Source organism: Hydra vulgaris, chromosome 15 (genome assembly GCF_038396675.1).
Source record: "Hydra vulgaris chromosome 15, alternate assembly HydraT2T_AEP".
Lineage (NCBI taxonomy): Eukaryota > Metazoa > Cnidaria > Hydrozoa > Anthoathecata > Hydridae > Hydra > Hydra vulgaris.
This window is the reverse complement of record NC_088934.1, coordinates 2,202,677-2,225,584: the sequence shown is the minus strand read 5'-3', so window position 1 is coordinate 2,225,584 and position 22,908 is coordinate 2,202,677. Positions and strand designations below refer to the sequence as shown.

At 28.4% G+C, this 22,908-nt stretch overlaps 1 protein-coding gene across 1 annotated transcript in view; it reads right to left on the bottom strand.

Annotated features, from left to right (window-relative positions):
- Nucleotides 1-22,908, bottom strand: part of LOC136072077 (ankyrin repeat and SAM domain-containing protein 6-like) — a 52,282-nt gene that overhangs the window by 6,378 nt on the left and 22,996 nt on the right. Inside the window, exons 5-13 of the mRNA XM_065820262.1 lie at nt 22,658-22,676; nt 15,484-15,673; nt 15,327-15,373; nt 3,525-3,674; nt 2,889-3,079; nt 2,585-2,814; nt 2,425-2,489; nt 1,750-1,857; nt 1,321-1,440 (exon numbers count right to left, since the gene is read on the bottom strand). Of these exons, the coding sequence (XP_065676334.1) occupies nt 1,366-1,440; nt 1,750-1,857; nt 2,425-2,489; nt 2,585-2,814; nt 2,889-3,079; nt 3,525-3,674; nt 15,327-15,373; nt 15,484-15,673; nt 22,658-22,676 (1,075 nt within the window). The 3' untranslated portion in view covers nt 1,321-1,365. The remainder of the gene's footprint in view (nt 1-1,320; nt 1,441-1,749; nt 1,858-2,424; nt 2,490-2,584; nt 2,815-2,888; nt 3,080-3,524; nt 3,675-15,326; nt 15,374-15,483; nt 15,674-22,657; nt 22,677-22,908) is intronic.

Genomic DNA, 22,908 nt, shown 5'->3' with positions numbered 1-22,908 from the left:
GAAAATGAAAAAACTGCAAAAAAGAATTTGTTCTTGTTTAACAAAAGTAAATAAAATCCTGTACAACATGTGTGCAAACATGTATACAGAAAAGTTGACACAGTACATCATAATGGTAAGAAAATATTATCTCATTCCTGAAAGAAGAAAATAAATATTTTGCTTACTATTCTGTATTAATTTTTTGTTAATATGTATATGTTATTTATTTGTATGAACGAATTCATATAAACATATATATATATAACATACATATATATATAACATACATATATATATAACATACATATATATGTTTTAATATGTTTTTTGTATTACTACTACTTAAGCTTATTTTTTAATTTTTGTTTACTTTGTTGTATTGTTGTTGGTGACAAAAAAGTTGGTGACAAAATTAACTTAAGAAAGTTAAACTTTCATAAAAACCATTTAATTCAATTTCTAAATTGATTAATTCTTGCAAGTTTATTTAACATTTATTAAGTTATTACGCAATTGTAATATTTATGCAGGAAGCCAAGTAGATGTCTAGATAAAAAGAGATTATGAAAAAGAGCAGGAGTGTGTGGCTATAGGTAGGATAAGCAGGAAAACATCTTTGCAATAAGTTATCAAGTTTTTTAAAATTGAGAATTTTAAGGCTAAAATAGGGTTGTTAGTTAAAACATTTTCCTACTAGCATAAAAAAACTTTTTTTGTTCCTACAAGCATAAAAAAACTTTAGGCTAGTAGAAAAAAAATTAGCACAGAGTTTGTAGAAAACAAAAAGAATTCATAATTGAATAAAGATTCAAATTCATTTTTTTTAAATTTAAAATATATTTTTGTTACAAGAAAAAGATTTTAAAAAGTTTTTCTAAAAAAATTTTAGATCAGAATTAGATCAGAAAAAAACGTTGGGAAAAAAATAACAAATTAGATCAGAAAAAAATATGGGCAAAAAAATAACAAATTAGACTAAAAAAAAAACAGCAACAAGATAAACAAAAAAAACTAAAAACTAAAAAATTGTTTATAGTTTAAAAAAATTATGTTTAACTTTTTCATCTTGTCTAAAAGAGAAAAAGCATTATTAGAAGAACCAGTCCATATATGACAACACTATTCTATACAAGGACATATAAGAGATATATAACTGTAAGTAGAAGAAGATTTGACAGATAATTTTAAACATTTAATTCAATACATCTATGATGCAATTCAAAATATTTCTGAGAAATTTGAAGAAAATTCAAATAACTTATAAGGACAAAGAAAAATCAAAAAATTAACAAGTAGATAAAAAAGGCAACAACAAAAAAAATTAGAACAAATATGAACCTTATTGTCTAGTTTTTTTGTACAAGCACACAAATGTACATAACATTATCTCCCTATTTGATAGATACCATTCATAGTTCCTTTGGAGTCGTACATCTGATAGTTATACGGAGATTTAATCTAAATCAATACAGTTATATAAAATCAATAATAGAGTGGATAAAAGTGATAACAATGTCTTTCTAATTTTCCTTTAAAACGGCGTGATAGGAGCAACCCTATCTGCATGATAAAACATGATAAAACTGCGTGATAGGAGCAACCCTATCTGCATGATAGAACATGATAAAACTGTGTGATAGGAGCAACCCTATCTGCATGATAGAACATGATAAAACTGCGTGATAGGAGCAACCCTTATTAGTTTTGTGAGACAAAAGTTTTGTGAAAAGTTTTTGCTCTTGTAAATAATATAAATAATAAAAAAACCTTTTTTTTTTGAACGGCTTGTAAAATTTTATCACGATTGATTGTTTGATCGATTCCAATAAGTTTTAAGTCTCCATCATCCATTTCATTAAGTGCTTCCATATCAACCTGTTTAATTAAAAATACACAAAATGTATAAATTAAAAAAATAAAATTTTAAATTAATTTATATTATAATAATATATATTATAATATAACAAACTAATATTATTTAGAAAATTATTTAAAACAAAATTTAAAATTGATGTATTTGTAAATAAAATACATTCCTTCTGGATGAAACGTAACTTGTAGTTAGCAATGCTGATTTTCCTAATGTGCATATAAACTTTTTTTTTTTAAATGGAGGATGAGGAAAAAAAAAAAAACTGTTCACATACAAAGCATAAAGGTTTTATTAATGTAATTACTATTATTTTCATTTTCATTTAGATATAATATTAGATATAATATATAATATATTATTCTGTTCACAACTTTTACTATTTATTTATTTTATTTTCACTCTTTGTTTTTTGGGTTTATTTTTATTTTAGTTTTATGCGTCAACTATAACTATGTGCATGAAAATGTAAACTTATTATGAGATTTGCAATTGCATACATTATTTTATATTATATTAAGCTTGAAAAAAGATTTTATGTTTAAAGTTGAATGATAAATAAAAAAAATCACCTCTTCTCTTTCAAAAGTAGATCGATATTTTTCTAATGATAATTGTTTTAACAACATATTAATATCTAAAATTTAAAAAAAAAAGGAGATTAAAAAAATTAAAATTTTTTTTCGGTTTGGTAAAAATAATTAACAGTAAAATAAATCTAAAAATAATTACCATTGGTGGTGTTATCCAGCTCAGATGCTGGCTGAGCAGCATTGAATTGAGTACTAGCAAGATATTGAAAATCTTTTTTGTGCGCAGCATTTATTGAACTGCTAATAGTTGAGAGAGAAAAAATATCTGAATTTTTGTTAAATATAAAAGGAGACTGATCATAAATTTGATTATTCCAAGAAGGATTTGGATTTGCTTTTTGTAAGTAATCAATTCCAATTGGTGGTAACCTTAAAGTATATATAATAAATATCAAAATAATACAGTCAATAACACACACAAAATCATCATTTGCTTTTCTTACTTTTTAAAGTTTGTCATTTTTGAAGAACCATTATTTTGACTGACTGACGTAAAGTTTGAAGATGTCAAAGAGGATTGAGGAGACTCGGAATTATAATTTAGAAATGGTGAAACCAATAAACTATTATTTGAAACTTGAGGTCGATTTAGAGAACGATTTGTTGTTCCATTATGTAATGGAGTGTCGCTTACCTTTAAATAAAAAATTATATGCTACAGTGTTGGTTATGCTAGCTGAAAAAAAAACTATTTATATTATATATACCTAATATAATATTACATAAAGAAAAATAAATTTTTTTTGATTACTTAAAAAAGTCAATTTTTTAATCAAACTTTTTATCAATCTTTTTAACCAATTTAACTTTTGGTTTCAGTTAAGTTAAAAAAGTGTCACCAAAATTTTATAGGTTTTAAATGCAACAACGTTTAGGCTAAACATAAAATTTAATGTTGTAAACTTTAGAAATTACCTCCATTATAAACAACTCAATTAGACCACACATTCTAAAAATGTACATTTTTTTATCCTATATCATACTTACAAAGGGTGTTATTTCTGTAATATTACTTATATCACATTAAAACTTTACAAAATTAATACTTACAGTAGGAGTAACTTCTGTTAAATACTTACAGTAGGAGTAACTTCTGTTAAATTACTCATATCATATGATAGCTTCATAATAGGCATTTTAGGAAGATCAAAGCTAGGAAGTTTTGAATATGGAGCTACAACAGGTGCAACAACATCATCAGGAAGCTTTACTTGAGGTGAAACTAAAGTCTTAAAAATATGTTAAAAATATTAAAATCTTTAAATCTCAATTATTAAACTTAAATTATTATAAGTATAATTATTATAATTAATATAATTATTATAACTTTTAAATTATAATAATTATTAAACTTGATTAACTTGAAAAACAAAAAAAAAAGGTCCTCAAATTTTGATTTGGCCGCACAGTGGTCCAGTACCATACCATAAATGCAGAAAATATTTTTGTTTTATAATAAAAAAATTAAAAAGTTAAATTATATATAATTTTTAAGGTTCAAAAGGTAGGGTTTGAAGTTCAAAAATTGAAGAAGTTCACAATTTTTCAGGCAAAATTCTACCAACTTTATATATGCTTACAACTTATACATGCTCACACCTACCATAGATAAATTTTTTTTTTAATTATTTTTATTAAATACGAAATACCATTATAAAATAATTTATAATATACAATTTATAATATACAATTTTATATAAAAAGGCACAATTTACCGTATGTTTAGCACTTTTTTATTATAAATTGTTTGAAAATAAAACTTTAATCAACCAGGAAAATTTTCGTCCAGGTTTGCCCACCTTGAAATTTTTTGCGTTTGAAAGTATGTTGTTTATAGAAAATTTTTGGAAAAGTTTTGGCTGCTTTTGTTTGCTTTTGTATCTATAGGGTCAGTCTTAACATGATGTACTTAAACTAAAAGTGGCTCCCCCTCTCACTCCCAATGTTTTTTAATGAGTTTCAACCGTGATAATGAATAGCAGAATGTTCTAGTATACAAGCGGACCAAACAAAACATAAATAAAACAATCAAATAAACAAAATCGAACAAACAAAATAATCAAAACAAATAATATTCAATAGTTATTTAGTGGTGAAACCAATTTTAAATATAAGGAATAAAGACATTTACGATTACTTAATTAAAAGAAAGCATGAAAATAAATATAAAAGTTTAATTAGTAAGGAAGCAAAAACCGAATTTTGTATATTGATTTACTAATTTTATCCGAACTACAGTTAGATAAGGTTAATCAAAAAATTTATGAAAAACTTTAAAAAGAAATGGATTGAAACAGGTAGACAAAACGGAAGGTTTATAAGTCATTACAAGAAATGGCTAAATATCGAATTTATTGTAAACGAACCTCAACAGCAAGTTAGGATAAAAAATGTACAACGAGATGCATCTTTAAAATTATTTGAAGATCTCTCAACAAGGTCTAAGTTAAGAAGATCTTCAGAGATTACTTAAAAATTAGGTGTTACCACTGAAATTCTGTTTCATGCTTTTATTCTTATCTTTAACAATGGGGGACGATTTAAAAATGCCAAAGTTATTAAACATTTGATGGAAAGATCATGCTCTAAAAGCTACTCAGCAGAAGAAGTTTTAGCTTTAATGTTAGACTGTAGAATTAGTAGGACTAACTATCAAACTATCCGTCAAAGGACTTTAGATAAAGGTTGCTTGTTACACCCTGCCTACAATTTTATTGTGAAAGCTAAAAGTGATTGCATTCCAGATTCCAGAATTGTCACAACAAACTACAGTGCTTCTGTGAATCTTCAAGGAATAATAGATCACACTACAAACAGAATTTGGAAAGCTTTGGATAAATCAAAACTTGCTTACAATAAACAACCAAATCAGATGTCTTTGGACCTTGGAATTCACACTCTCCATCTCTGGGTTTGTTGTTTTGAATGTCTGTTACATATTGGACAGAGAAGAAGACCAGGATACAATGATTGCAAATTTTTTCATGCAAACACTCCTGAAAATAAAAAATAGTTGTAGGTTGAAAAAAAAACTTCAGGAAAAAATTAAAGATACACTCGGACTTATTGCTGATGTACCAATAGGCTCTGGTACATGAAATGATGGAAACACAGTAAAAAGGGCATTTAAAAGCCATAAAACTTTCGCTTAAATACTTGAAATTGATAAGGATCTTATTTAAAGATTTTTTATTATTCTTTGTGAATTGTCCTATAAGCACCCAATAGATCCAAATAAACTAGAAATATATTGCAAAGATACATTTAATACATATGTAGCACATTTTAAATTGTATCCTATGTCTGCTGGAGTGCACAAGATGATTGTCCATTCACACCTGGTTGTAAGAGACAAGCCCGTTCCAAATAGCCTCTTATCTTAAGAAGCCCAGGAAGGTAGAAACAAAGATGTTAAAAATTTTTGAGGAAATTTTACAAGAAAATTTTTTAGAAAAATTATAAATGAAGATGTAATGCTAAGATTGCTCTGCTCATCACAGCCCTTCATTACTTCTATGAGGCAAAGTTCTGAATCAAAGAAGGAACTTTTTTTTTTTTTTTTTTAGATTATTCACCTCCCCAAGGCCCGAAGGGGGCCACTACAGTCGAGGAGGCTACTCATTTTTTTGTGTTTTTTTTTTTAATTTTTTTAGATATTATTCATGGTGCAACCCTCTCTCAACTCTTTAACTCCGAAACACGAACCTTGCTGAGCAAGGCCGCTGCGCGGAGAAACTAAGTTGAAACTACTTGCTCTTCCAGCAGAATGTTTAGACCTTCTTTTGTAATTTTTTTAATAGAATTATAGTCTTCATTTTATTCTCAATTGTAGGGGAGACCGGGGCTAGTTAAACAGGGGCTAGTTGCAACAGGGGTAAGTTGCAACAATGTGGTTTAAAGAATGGTTTTTGTATATTTTTCCTAAATTTTTCTTAATTAATATAACTATAACTTTAACGCGTCAGCTGTAAAAAACTTACAGTTATTCAATAAAAATTTCAAAAGTTATTGATGTTTTTTATTTCCCGATATAAAATTCTAAATTTCGTTTTTGACGTTTTTTTGGGTTTTACGTTAAACTTAGAGGTATATGACCATAATAAAGTTATGGTAAGTTAAAAAAATCTTTTAAAACTTTCAATGGCTGGTCCTGACTGGATGAGAGGGTTTTTAAATCGACATTCAGGATCGTCTATCAGAACTCCAGAAGCAACAAGTCTTGCACGAGCGACTAGTTTTAATCGTGCTAATGTAGGTGTATTTTTTCAAAAATTATCAGATGTTTTAGATAGAAATCATTTTTCTGCATTTAATATTTACAATGTTAATGAGACTGGTATCACCACTGTGCAAAAACCAAACAAGGTAATTGCTCGTAAAGGTAATAAGCAAGTTGGAGCATTAACATCTCAAGAACGGGGGACACTAGTGACAATGGTGTTAGCTGTAAATGCATGTGGCAATAGTGTGCCTCCAATGTTTCTATTTCCGAGAAAGAAATTTTTTGATCACTTTATTCGTGATGGACAAAATGAATGCATTGGTGCTTCGAATGGGTCAGGGTGGATGAATGAAGAGTGCTTTGTTACTTACTTAAACCACTTTATTCGGCATGTCAACCCAAAAAAGAAAGTCCTGTGCTATTACTTTTAGACAACCATCAGTCTCATTTATCTGTTCAATTAATAACATTGTGTAAAGATAATGGTATAGTTTTGCTTTCCTTCCCTCCTCATTGCACAGTGGGCCAGTAGGTGGACAAAATGGGAAAAATTTTAGTTGTCTAATCTTGAAAACCTATTTAATTTTAGTATCTACATATATTAGGAGAAATCTATTGATAATTTATTTATATTAAATCCCTTAGTTACCAGGACTCTAAGCATTTGAATATTGAGATAAAATAAAAAAATAAAAAAATTATAAATAAGTAATTAACGGTGACATCAACGTTGTGTTATATTTCAATTACATCTACATTTTTGAAACAAAAAATTAGTACATGTTATTCTAGAGTATTTAGAGATAAGAAAAACCAATGTGTGAAATAAATTTGTTATAGCATGTTATCTCAGTTATACTTTGAAAATCACAGATTAAAAAAAAAAATTTCTTAAGAAACTTATTTTTTGCCGCACAATAACTAATAATAACCACAATTTGCCATGTGTTGTCTTATATTTATTTGAGCTATATGATGCTTCAATCGAGTTTTAATTGATTGCTCGTCCCCTTAAATCCCCGTTCAGATTTTATGTATGTTTTAACTTGGTTGCTATGGTACTAAATTTTGCATAGCAACAACTCATTTTTACATTAATGTTGTTTTAACAGTATTTTACTTGCGCTAAATACACAATATTGGGGGTATGTATTAAAATGAGATTCAGAATTCTTATGAGGTTAACTTTTTTTGGTTACTAAGGATACCTTACTTTGCATAACATAGCAACAACATATTTTCGGTAGTTGTTAGTAATTTAATTACTAACACTGACAGTAATTTAATTACTTTTAATTTTATTTACTAACACTTGTAGTAACTTAATTACTAACAAGTATTAGTAGTCCAGGCGGCATATATATTATAACATTTTACTTTTAAATACAAAATACTTGTTACAATAATTATTTAGATATGGTTTTGTTAAACTTAGACATTCATAATTTTCTCCAAAAAAACAATCTTAGTATTTCAAAACAAAATATTACTGAAGATATATTAAAATTTATTCAGCCAAAATTTGCTGATTTTAAAGACGTTGATTTTAGACATGCTGTTCAACGATTTGTTTACTTGTATAAAAAAAAGTGGAAATCTGCAAACTATACTGTGAAAAATTTTGAAAAGAAGTTTGTGAACTGGCTTAATGAATATTTAATTGTCAGAAAAAAAGACAATGAACCAACTGCAAGTAGACGTGGTCGAAAACCAGTTGCATTTGATAATAGTTCTGATAAAACTAAAAAACGGCGTGTATCTTGTTTAATTGAATCTCATTCATCCAATAAATTATTTTTTGCTGCTAATAAAAAATTTAGAGATGAATCTGTTGTTATTGCTGCCAAGAATGTTTTAAATATATCAAATACAGATAAAGCAACTAAATATTCAGCAGACGAAGCACTGGCTTTAATAATTGATGCAAGTCTGACAAAAGCTTCCTATCAATTGATTAGAAGCGGAGCCTTGGAGAAAGAATATAACATCTACCCCGCTTACAATGATGTCAGAGATGCAAAATTGAAATGTTATCCTGCAAACATAACAGTGGAGGACTATTCAGCTTCAGTTCCTTTAAAAGATTTAATGACTCATACTTTGCAAAGAATCTGTGCAGTTCAGGAACCTGTGCTAAGGCACTTGATATTGAACGACAAAGCAATAAAAACAATGACACTAACGTGTAAGGCTGGTTTTGATGGTGCTACTGGCCAAAGCATTTATAAACAAGTTTTATTAGAACCCGACATTAACAGAGATTTAAAGCGTGAAGAATCATTATTTATTACTTGTCTTGTCCCATTAGATTTGACTGGATTTAACAACAGCAACGAAAAGGTGCCTATTTGGAGAAATCAAAAGTCGTCCTCCACAGCCTATTGTAGACCCATAAGATTTGCATACAAAATGGAATCCAAGGAATCTGTGATTGAAGAAGATCAGTACATTAAAAGTGCGATAGAAAGCTTGGGTATGATTTTATTAGAGGTTTGCGGATCTTCTATTGAAGTGAATTGTATTATTGAACTTTCAATGATTGATGGGAAGGTTCAAACAATATTATCTGAAAAAAATAACTCATACCAATGCTGTTCAGTGTGTGGTGTCTCTCCAAAAAATATGAATAGTCTTGATATCCTTTATATAGATTATACTAACAGAGAGTTCAAATATGGTCTTTCCAGTCTTCATGCATGGATTCGATTTTTTGAGATGTTATTGCACATTGGATATAAAAAAGAAACAAGAAAGTGGCAAGCAAGATCTAAAGAACACAAAGAAAAGGCATCTGTAGCTAAACAAAAGATTCAGACTGATTTTATGAACAAAATGGGACTTGTTGTTGATTTCCCTAAAAGTGGTGGTTCTGGAACAAGTAATGATGGCAATACCTCAAAGCGTGCTTTTGCAGCATATGAACAAACAGCTGAAATTCTGGGTATTGACCAAAACCTTATATTCAGATTTTACATTATCTTGGTAACGCTCTCTTCAGGATATGAAATAGACTGCTTAAAGTTCAAGGATTATTGTTTTGACACTTTTAGACTATATGTGTCCCTTTATCCATGGTATTACATGGCTCAATCAGTTCACAAAGTATTGATACATGGACATGACATAATTAAAAGCCTTACATTACCCATCGGACTTATGTCAGAGGAAGATCAAGAGGCTAGAAATAAAGACTTTAAATCTTATCGCGAAAATTTCAGCCAAAAAACATCCAGAAAAGCAACAAATACTGATCTTATCAATAGACTCCTAGTTTCCAGTGATCCTGTTATTTCATCATTGCGTAAATCAACATCACACCAAACAAATCATAAAGCATTTCCTTCAGATGTTTTACAATAACTTAAACAATCTTCAAACGATATTATTGTTTTATAATTTTTTGATGTAATTTAAAATTGATAACGTTTTCTTGCACTATTTTTTGCTTTTATTTTTCCTAAAACATTATTTACCTAAATACTCAATTTTTATTCAATATAGGTGGGTCAAAAATCCGATAAGATATTCAAATATCAATTTACCACTTTGTAACTAAGGAAAGTATCCGGTAACTAAGCAATGTAAGTATCCATAACAACTAAATTTAAAAAATTATCACTTTTGTAAGAAGTGTGATCTCATATTGGTACTCATGCCAAATTTAGTGAATATAGCACTTATAAAATATCTGCAGATAACAAAAGTAGGTTGTTGCTAAGCAAAATAAAGGTATCCATAGCAACGAAATAAAAAAATATTACCTTCATAAAAAGCGCAGACATCATATTAGTACTCATACTAATTTTAGTGAATATAGCTCTAATATTAAATTAGTTATAAATTTTGTCCAGTAAAAGTGCATTCTGGCCCACTGTGCATTGCTCACATAAGTTGCAACCTCTAGATAGATCTGTATTCGGACCATTTAAAAAATGCGTAGCTAATGCACAAGACTCATGGATGAAACAATGGCCAGGAAAAACAATGAGTATATATGATTTGCCAGGAATTGCAAAAATAGCCTTACAGCATTCTCTTACACAACAAAACATAACATCTGGTTTTAGAGTGGCAGGAATATTCCCATATGATAAGGATATATTTTCAGATGCAGACTTTGCTCCATCATTTGTTACTGATCGTCCAGCAACTCAATCTAAAGCAGGTATTAATATTAGTATATCAACTTCAATCTCAGATGCAATTCCATCTCTGGCATCAATAGAATTTTCCCCAGAGAATTTAAGACCTCTGCCAAAAATACAACCTAGGAAAGAAATACTCACTAGATCGAAGAGAAAGTATACAGAAATTCTTACTGATACTCCAGTAAAACACTGACTTATGGCTGAAAAAGAAGTTAGTTCTAAAAAGGGAAAGTCTAATATTTCCACATCAACAATCAAAAAGAAAAACATTAAAGGTGAATTAAAATAGAACTAATGTAATTTTTTGCATTAAAAAAATTGTTTTTTAAACAAAATGTTATTGTGTTTTTATATTCTAAAAACAGAAAAAAACAGAACTTAAATATCCTAAATACTCCTCTTGTCTTTTTTTAAACTTAATTGTTGTTTATTTGACCAAAAGAACTTTTTTTTTTTCAAAAACAGTTTTTAGTTTACTAAACAAGTCAGGTATATGTGAAGTCTAGCATAATAAATGTATTGCAACTCAAGGAAAATACAACTTTCTTTTATTGTAATTATAAAATTTTTGTTGCCAAATAGAAATTACAGATTGACTAGTAATTTTTCTGTGAACTCTACAAGGCTTATTCTTTTGAAGTAATGTGTTGCAACTTGCCCCGTTCACTGTTGCAACTTGCCCCCATGTGGGGTAAGTTGCAACATTTTTTTTTTCATTTTTGTTTCACTATTGCGAAATAACTAAGTTTTATATTATATTTATCAATGTTGGATTAACATGTCACTAAGATCTATTTTATAACCCTGAAAAAAAAATTTCAAAGATATTAAAGTTTAAGGAGATAAATGCAGTATTTTTAACTTTGTTGCAACTAGCCCCGGTCTCCCCTAGTATTCGTAATATTGCATTTTTACACCCCCCCCCCCCCAAAAAAAAATTGTCTGAAAAAATGCCTCGAAAAAAAAAGGTCCTTAAAACTCTTTCGGGGCCCCTAAATCTAGCACTGCCCCCTCCCCCAATATAATTTTATTCCTAGGGCCTGATATAGGTCCTAAATAGATTTACTTTATGTAAAGGAATCTGTAAAAAGCTGCAAGTTTACAATAGCACATTTATTTTTTAAGTAGAGATTTGACACCTGTTTCATTGTTGTTTTTTAAAAACTCAAACCCTTTAAAATTATGTATTTATGCATAATTATGTAAATAGCTCAGTTTAGTAAAAAAAAAAAAAGACATTTTATTTTTATTTAAAATCTCAGTGTAAAACCAAAACTATGGGTTCTTTTTAAGTGGTTGTATGTTCTTGTTGAGCTCCCGTATGCATAGAATATTCATGTCTAGGTAATTATAAAATATGTGCCCTTGATGATTTTGTTTATTAATTGACCAGAAAGTCAAACTAATGAAATCAGTATTACGGAAATAAGTTTTATCTTATAGATCTAAAAATAAATGTAAATGCCAAAAGCATGTCACATGTTATGCCTTGTGTCATATGTTGCATCTACTTTTTGTCCTTGGTGTGCTACTCTACATGTTTATGCAATTTATCAAGATGTGATAAATGTGTGATTTATCCTCCAGAGAATGTTTAGTTAAAAGGTATTCTAAAAATAATTATGTTAAAATAAGTACGTTAAATGTAAGCTATTATGCAATGTGTTTATGGTGTTCTGCACATGTATGACATTTATTCATTCAACAAAGATGTGTCATACATGCTGGGGACTATTTATAGTTAATAGAAAGTTGAAAAATTAAATGTGAAATATGTATCACATGTTTATTATTCATTATTCAATTTGTCTATTATTTCATGTTATTGGTGTGTCCTTCAGAGGTATGACAACCAACATTACAATAATAGTTATTGTTAGCCAGGGTATAATGAACATTCGCAGAAAATTTTAGCTTTTTAGCTTCAAAATTGACGAAGATATGATTTTTGCCTCAAAAGTGACATTTCTGGACCACTGTGCTAACAGTGCCATGTTGCGCATGGATGGTGTCCTTGTTCATATGTTTGGTGTGCATTGTCGAGGCCACATTAGGAGTCCTTTGTTAAGCCTTAGGGTTTATTAATAGTAATGAGGAAATTACTTGGACTATTAAATGGTGTACTGAGTACTATCTGTGTTTTGAGTCAAGTTCTTTAACCAATTAAAAAATGACTAAAGTACAAAAAACACAAAAAAGTATCATCATCATCACCAAGTTCTCTAAACCTATCATTCACTAATATTCGTGGTCTTTGAAGTAACTTTTCTTCTGTTGAGTCTTATCTCTTGCAAAGTTCACCAGACCTACTCTTTGTGAGACTAATTTGAGTTCAGCTGTCTCATCTTGTGATCTTAGTGTTGATGGTTATCTTTCTTTAATTCATAAAGACTCTAATAGTTACATGCTTGGCCTGGGCATTTACATTCATAAGAATTCACCTATTTGTCAGAAAACTAGGTTTTAACCAAAAGACTATTCTTTCATGTGCTTTCGTTTAGCACCACTTCACTTTATTGCCTTTCTCTTTGTTCTATACCGTTCTCCTTTATCTCAAGACTGCACTCTTTAGGATGTTATTTCTGATCAAATTGACCAAGACCTCTCTCTTTATCCTTCAGTTAATATTGTTGTTGTCGGTGACTTTAATGCTCATCACATTGAATGGCTTGGTTCTAATGTTAGCGACTCTGCAGGCATTACGGCCCACAGCTTTTTCCTCTCTCAATCTCTAACTCAAATAGTCAACTTTTCAACTCATTTTCCAGGCAATCCAAATCATTAACTTCTCTACTCAACTTATGTCTTATGATCCTAGTCAGTGCTCAGTTTCTCCACATTCATCCTTAGATACTTCTGATCACAGTTTGATCTCTCTAAAACTAATATTTTATTTTTCTTCATCATCAGAATCCCCCTGTCATTGTACCTCTTATAACTACATTACAGCTGACTGGGGTTCTTTCCAGGATTTTCTTCATGATGGCCCTTGGGTGGAAATCTCTCATCTTCCTGCTGACAAATGTGTTTCCTACTTAACTTCTTGGATTCAGGCTAGCATGGAATCTTTTATTCCGTCTGGACAATTCCCAGTCAAGCCTCACTCTTCTCCTTGGTTTACCTCAAATTGTGCTGCAATTTCCATTCGAGACAGTTACTTTCATATCTATCAGCAAAACAATTCTCCAAAAAATAGACCTCTATTTAGTATTGCTAGAAACCATTGTAAAAATATTTTGTCTAACCCCAAAGCCCGCTATTCTAAGGTCACGAAATCTTGTATTTCATCTCAAAAATTAGGCTCTGATGACTTCTGGAGAATTTTTAATAGTATCAATAATAAGGGCAAATCTGTTATTCCACCTCTCTCGTATGGTTCAGACTTTGTCACCTCACCTCAAAGTCAAAGACAAAGCTAAATTGTTTGGTAAGAGCTTCTCAACAATATCATCTCTTGATTCCACTAGTCACATTCTACCTGATGTAGCGGCAAACAGGTTAATCCATTGCCTGACTTTCGTATCACTCCAGCTTCTGTATCCAAAGTAATTTCCTGCTTAGACTCTTCTACAGCTTGTGGTCCAGACAAAATACCTGTTATAGTCTTGCAGAAGTGTTTTCCGGAGCTTTCATCTATACTTTCAAAACTATTTAACAAGGACTTATCAGAGTAAAATTTTCAATCCTGCTGGAAGACGACATCTGTTATCCCTATTTTCAAAAATGTTAGAGAGCGATCTGACTCGTTTAACTACCGTCCCATTAGTCTTCTTCCTATCCTAAGCAAGATTTTTGAATATTTAATTAACAAATACTTAATCTCTCACCTTGAATCTAATAACTTTCTGATCATCAATATGGACTTCGATCTTCTCGTTTTACTGCTGATTTGTTAACTATAATAACTGATAGTTTTTATTGTGCATTAGATAGATGTGGAGAGGTTAAGGTTATTGCTCTCGACATTCTAAAGCTTTTGATAAAGCTGGTCTTTTTAATATAAATCTGTTTTTCTGTTTTTATTTTATTTATTTAAATTTTTATACATTTTTTATTTTACCATTTTGATTTAAATTTAAATAACAATTAAAAATAAATTTTAAAATCAAGGCCACCATACAAATGCCTGTGTTAACAAATAGGGTACAGACACTGTAGACATTCGCCAATAAATATTGTAAAATTCAAACATGGTTTAAATACAATCAACGCTGTCGAAAAGGGTCTAGAATACCCATTAACATACAAAATATATACATTTAAAAAAAGTCATAAACCTATAATAGGCTTGTTTATGACTTTTTATCTCAATTTCTTATTGAAAATGTTATTGATGATAGTGTCAAATATTCAGCAATTATTTTTTGCGCTGATTCTTTTTTAAACTTTTTTAACTGATTCTCTAACTTTTTAAAAAGTAGTTCTAATCACGTTACATTTTTTTTTAATTTCAACAATTCTTAAAGTTAAAAAAAAATTTTAGTTACAAAAGTAATAGAAAAGACACTCACAAATCTGGCTTTTGCAGTACCCTTTAGTGCGATGGCAGCATCAAGAACTACAAAAAGAAAAAAATTGCTGATTTTTTTAAAATTAAATTAAAATTTTTTTTTATTTCAGAATAATTTTAAATTTCTTTTTTAAACCTTTGGAAAAGCTTTTTGTTACCTGATAAAACAGAACTCGTTTTTTTTAATTCATCTTTATTGTCATTATTATCTTCTTCAACGCCCATTGTATCATTACCAACAATAGATCCACTAACAATGTCATTTGGTTGAACAGGTACCCTAGAAAATGGTTGTGGTGCTCGCTGTTTAATTCCCAACTTGTCACTAAACTTTGACATCCATGAAGTCTAAAACATTTTTTAAAGAACAAAATATTACAAACAAACTAAAAACAAGTTTACACTTTGAGAAATCAAAATATAATTAAAAAATACATGAAATAGTAATAATGTAATAAAATATAAATAATGTAAGTATAATAATGTTTTCAAAATAAATTTACATATGGGCAATTCCACGGCAGAAAATGAAAAAGTAGTAAATTTTTATTTGGGGTCGGGTGATCCTCTTTTAGAGGAGAAGAAAACCGAAGAGTTTTTTTTATTCCCTATTTTGTCACATTGGTTAGGAGAATATAGAAGAAAATTTTTTTTAATGTTAACCAGAAGTTTAAAATTTCCTTTGTTAATTACTTTTTTACTAAAATATTATTTCATACAAGTTTAACTCTTTGTTTACTTCGATTTAGTTATGTTCTTACTTATTTGTTGATGAAGTTTTTTGTATGACTTTTGTTATGGTCTCGAAAAAACGTTAAATTCGGACCAGAGAGAAAACTCGTAGTTTATATATATGTCTATATGTATGCGTGTGTATGTATGTATGTATGTATATATATATATATATATATATATATATATATATATATATATATATATATATATATATATATATATATATATATATATATATATTTGTATATATATATATGTATATGTGTATGTATGTGTGTATATGTATGTGTGTGTGTATATATATGTGTATATATATAAGAGCGATTCTTTTTGACAAGCGGCTTTCAACATGATTTGTTGATGGATATCTTTTTGTTGTTGTTTTGTTATGGTCTCAAAATTATGTTTAATTTGGACCGTAGAGAAAACTTAACTTTTTCGGAAACTTTGATTTAGATATAGTCTCAAAGTTACCTTTAATTCAGACCGTAGAGAATACTTTACTTCTAAACAATATTTTTTACCGCTTCATACATCGTTTTTATATCACGACTAATATTATTGCTTTATCACCCAAAATAATTTTTAACCATTCATTTGGCTTAAATTTATCTGGTCTTTTTTTTCGTATTTAGTTAATCTTATTACAATATTTTTTAATATATGATTTATCTGCTGATTTTCATATTATAACTATTATCAAGGAACTTTTATGCTATATTATCTTACATTCATTACTCAGCTTTGTTTTAATTTTCACAGATACAATTTTCGTCTTTTATTATTATTCAGAGAATTTCTTATATCCTTCACTACATGTTTAAATCTTTACATTTTTGCAGGAGATATATATATTTTTTTCTACTTTCATATTTTACTTGATTTTTAGTTATGATTTTAAATTGCGCGGGTTGTTTCATTTTCATACAGTTTAGGTTGGTTAACAAAATTCAAATGAAGTATCTATGACAGCGTTAGAGTTTTTTGAAGACTCTATTATGTTTTATTTAATTTTAAAAGGGTTTTTAATAGGGTATATTGCCATTTGATTGTTTTTGGTTTATTTGTGCTGGAAGCACCTGTGGTTTAAATGGTCTTAGAGGAAAATTTATTAGTATTTTCTGTTTGCACACTTTAGTTGTTTTAGTTTTGTTTCTGGCGTTTTTATTTTAATTTATTGTGCGTAGTTTTTTCTTCCGTTGGTATGGTAAGTGATTTATTCAACTATTTTTATTTATATTGTGAGTAGATCAACACTTTTTATATCATATCATCAAAAAAATGTTAGTGTTTTACAAATTTGGGTATGGTTGGGTTTTGGCTATTTGTAGTGAATCCTTTTTTACTGCAGTACGGAATAGCCATAAGTCGCCGGGTAAAGCATAAGTGGCGATGATGTTTGTCTGACGGGATAAACTAGTTATAAGTGCTAATAGACGCGACTCTGAGGAGATGTTTATTACTTAATCACTACACAAATTATGTTTACACATTGGCAATAATGTTTTTTTTCCATTCTGAGGCCTTACATTGTTGTACGCATACTTTTTATTTTGTAATCAACTTTTTGTTTTATTTATTTTTTGTTAGGTGACATATTTTTTGTACATCTTTGTTAATATTAGTGTTTATAAAACAATTTATTGTTTATTATTATTGTTAGAACTGTTTAGGTGCATTGTCTGTCTTATTTATAATTTAAATATTCCTCTATTAATCTTTATTTTTTATCTTGACAACTGTCAAAATATGCTTTGTTCGAAAAATAATTCTCCTTTATTCTAATGTACTTCATTTCTTCCCTCAGGCGTTAACTGCTCATGTGTGACCATTTGGCGAATTTTATATATGCTAGAATTATATATATGCCAAAGTTTTTAAATAAAGAATTTTAAAATTTCCTTTGTTAATTAATTTTAATGAATGAGTTCAATACTTTTGTTACGTGACTCTTAATAATAGAAATTCCATGATAAATATCGCTTGGTAACATAAGTGATGTAATGTAAGTTAAATATATAGTATCAAAAAAGCAAGTTTATTTTCCTTAGTCACCTCTGATAAAATTTTATATATTTTTTAAATTGGCATAGAATTCTTAACATCTTGTGAAAGTTTCTAATACAAACTGCTTTACTGATTTGCAGAAATCTGACTTAAAAGTTGAAGCAATTTTTTTACCTAGTTTTCCGTGTAACGTAAGTTAAGTGCCATTTTCAGTAATAAATTTGCCCTCTATTAATGTAAATTATGTTAGTGTATTTTACAAATAGAGTGCTCAATGTTCTTAAAGAACAGAGCAATAATAAATTAGTGAAAAACACTTATCTAACTTTTATCTTCTACATTACGTGTCACCTGGGCTGGAGCCCCAGGAACAACTCTGCCTGATGATCCAGCAATGGTGAAACTTAAAGTAGAAGATAAAAGTTAGATAAGTGTTTTTTACTAATTTATATATATATATATATAATATATTTATATATATATATATATATATATATATATATATATATATATATATATATATATATATATATATATATATATATATATATATACATATATATATCTGTATGTATATATATATATACATATATATATATATATATCTCAGGGCTCGAATTAACGTAAAAAAATCTAATAGCGATTTTTTTGTTGCTCATAACCCCTCCTCCACTCCCGCCGGAGGGGAGGGGGCATTATTTATTTTAACTTATTTATAATAACATATATAATAAGTCTCATTTTTGCATAAGATGTCATAGCATTTACGTTTAACGATTGTAAAGTAGCTTTAGTTATAATTTACATTATTGTGAAATTATTTTATCAACATTATTGTGATAAAATGTTAAAACTTTACATTTTCACGAAAACCCGCACAATCACAAGCAAGAATGATAATTAAATTCTTATTAAGTAAGTTTTCTTATCTAAGTAACCTTATCAAATTCCCATGATATTTCTATCTATTGCTTTTTCATTCAATGTATTTTTTAATAAAAGTTAGCGTTCACTTTTTTCATTCAATAAAATAAAGCGAAAGAAAAAATGTGTCTAAATAATAGAATCTTTTATGATTTAATACTTTTTTTGATTGCTAATAGAAAAAGTATTAGATCGTAATTATAAATATTTTGATCGTTTTGTAATCATTTCACTAGTTTAATGCTTAGAATTTTTCAGGATTTTTACTAACAAACAATTATTTTTACTAAGCAAAAAATCATACGCCATTACAAGTTGTTATTTAATATTTTAATTTTAAGGGGTTCCAATGCGCTAAAATAAAATTAAAAGTTGTCACAATTTTCTTCCTCGCTTTCACTTTCTTCCAAATCCGATATTGTAACTGTCACTAGATCAATGTCTGTTTTTCCTGACTTTCTTTTTCTTTTTTCCGGATAACAATGAAAACTTGCTGACAACTTTATCATTATACCATTCGTCCATAGCAGTATAAGGTTCAAATTTGTCAATCTCAGGACCTTCTTCACTTATCCGAAGTAGAGATTCTAAGAGATCTCGTCTAAGACAACTTCTCCAGTCATTTTTTATGTGATTCATACATGAAAACATTCGTTCTACTTTCGCATTTGTAAAAGGACAAATTAAAAATAGTTCAAAAATATCAAGAATATTTCGGCATTCTTTGACCAAATTTGATTTGGAAAAAACAATTTCCCAAATTTTCAAATAATACTCATTTTGATTGTTACTTATGATGCGAAACATGTATGCTTTTAAAATGATCCACTCATAAAGTATATTATTCAAATCACATCCTACACCAATTAAAAATTCAGAAAAATGTTCAACAACTTCACCGAAAGCTTTATCCCCAAAAGTTCCATCATTCACATTTAATGGCCAGTTATAAACCTCAAGTAAAGCTACCAAATGTATAAACAATGGTGATTTTTGGAGAGATTGAAAACAGCCTTCCATACGTATGGTAATTTTTGCAATAATTAGCTTGTACTGGTCAAGAACATGGCTATTAACTTCGGTATATTGAGAAAGTGCAATATTTTGATAACATTGCTTTGAATCAATTGTCTCAATATCTTTAGACAGTTTTTTATAATGGGTCATAACACTTGTATCATCAAGCAAACTGTCTAGCGAATTTTCTAGAAGAATTTGCAGCTTGGCCATTGTCCATGTAAATTCTTGAACTCTTCTTACAGCTTTTACTGGATCATGAATATTGTTCTGAAAACTTAAACTCAGACGCCGAAGAGGAGATAAACATCAAGATATATTGATAAATGAATAGGCACAGACGCATTTTTCCATCGCTTTAAAAAACCCTTTAACTCTGCTCTCTTTGCTACCCTTTGAGTCTGTTATAGCCAATGATTCAATATGTGTCATAAACACACCATAATTTTCTAAAGCAATTTTCATTGCTTTATACTTGTGATCAATCCACCAAGTTCCGCATGCTTTTGTTGGTTTCAGAACGAAATTACCCCAAGCTTTGGCTAATCCTTGTAGTTCTCGGTAGCGCTTTGATGACTTTTGATACAATTGATAAAGTTGTAAAAGTAGTTTGTTAACAGTTTTGAAGACAAAGTAATTTTCAAACGCATCTTTTAAAGCAAGTTCAAGTTGATGGTTAAAACAGTGTACAACTTCCAGCCAAGGAGAACCTTCCTTTAGTAATGCGCCTAAACCAGCATAAGCTCCTAGATTAACGTTAGCTCCATCAAGATTTACACCCAATAGATGTTTATAAGAATTAATAATACCAATTTTTGTAAAAGCGTCTGTTATACATTTTTTCAGGCCAACAGCATTAGAATTCTCTGCCGTTTCAATAGATAAGAATTCTACTTTCGGACTTCCGTCTTTTAAATAAAGAATGTAAATCGATTCCTGTTCGGATACAGCTGAATCTGTGCTTCCATCACAGAGAACACAGTAAAATCTACAATTTTTTAAACATTCAGTTAATTTGTTTTTAATTACGGTGCCAATGTAATCTGTAAATATTACAGCTGCACAGTCAGTGTCATAAAAATTTCCTAAATTTGTAACCTTATTCTTCTTTTCTAATGCAATCAAATAAAGATAATCTGTAAATGGACGCTCTTGTTTTGCCAAGTAATACACAATATTAAACTTTTTCCGTAACGAGTCAGCGTCTTTTACGGCCATTTTATGTAAACCACGCCCGATTGGAGTATTATGAATAACATGGTTAGATAATGAAACTGAACCTAATGTTGTGTGTTGATGAATTCACGTGGCCTCTTTATGTTGTGCACTGCTTAAGTGAACCTTTTTTTATTGATACTGTTCCTGGTTTGATCCAGGTCATGGAAAACAATTTTGTTTGACTTATCTGTTTTTCAAATTGTTTACATAAACTGCATCAAAATCTTATAACTTCATTTCCATTTAAATCGTATTCCAACTCGCAATTAAAATGTTTTTCCCACTTTTTAACTGTAGATAATCTGCATCTGAGGTCCTTATTTGCATCCATTTATTGCTATTAATTTAAAATTACTGTACTAACAAACTTTAAAGTTTTTTTTAATAACTATTTAGAGTCTATATTGCCTTCCACTATTCTTCGCAAAATAAACTTATAAAAATATCATTAAATTTGTTCATAATGAATGAGCTAAATCGGAATAAAGCCCTTGAGAATTTGAGTTAAGAAAGTGAATTTTCAATCAATTAACATTTATTTCTTTTTTCAATCAAAATCTTTTAATTCTTGATTCGAATAGGTATTTAATCGTTTTTTTTTTATAAATTTTTCCTTCCTTAAACAATCGGTCTTTTTCCTGCATTTGAACATTTTTGCTAATTGATTTTATTTTATTTTTCTTTCTTTTACTTTATGCTCCACTTAAAAAAAAAATATCGTTACAGAAGTCACTGCAGTTTTATACTGTAAAAGAACACTAAATATTCGCGAATAGAGTATCAATCTTCTAAAATAAAAAAAGAATAATCACGAAAAAAAGAAAGATCGCGAAAAAAACAAATTTTAAGAAAAAACTAATTGCGAAGGTGCGAAAAGTAATCGCATATATATATATATCTGTATATATATATATAATACTTTTAGAATACTTTTTTTATAGTTGTATAAATTTTTTTAAATACTTTTTTGTTGCTGTTGTTTTTAGATCAATTTTTTTCGTTTATGTTTTTATTTTAAATCTTATTTGTTCAATAAAATGATTACAATGGTAATTAAATAATAAATAATTGTTTTGTATTATGAATTTTGTATTTTGTTTCCAAACAAACATTTTCTTTTAAACTAGAAAACAATTATAAACAGTTTTAAATATTCTATTGTTTATAAATTTTGCTGAATAAAATAAAAAAAACTAAAAAAATCACATAAACAAGGCATAGACATTTTTATAACAAAAAGATATATAAATAAAATAAAACAACTCTACAACATAAAAATGAAAACAAATAACAGGTAGAAGTTAATATACAGCAAAACAGTTAAAAATATGCAAAACAGATAGTTAATAAAAAACTAAAAAAAAAATAAAAAAATAATATTTTATGACAGCAATAATTTAATATGAACCCTAGTAAAAATTATAAACTAACCTTGTTGTTTTTTTCATCCCTAAAATAAATGAATACTATTATTAATACTTAAGATTTAATAAAGACAAAAATACTTTGCATAAATATTTAATTTAAATTAATTAGAACCTGCATAGATGCCCTGGATATAATATTAAGAACATTTTACGTTTGAATATAATTTTTCATTTGTTTTATATTAATTTTTTACAAATTTAAATTAATATAGCTTTTTACAATTTAATATTAATATAACATTATTAGAAAAAAAA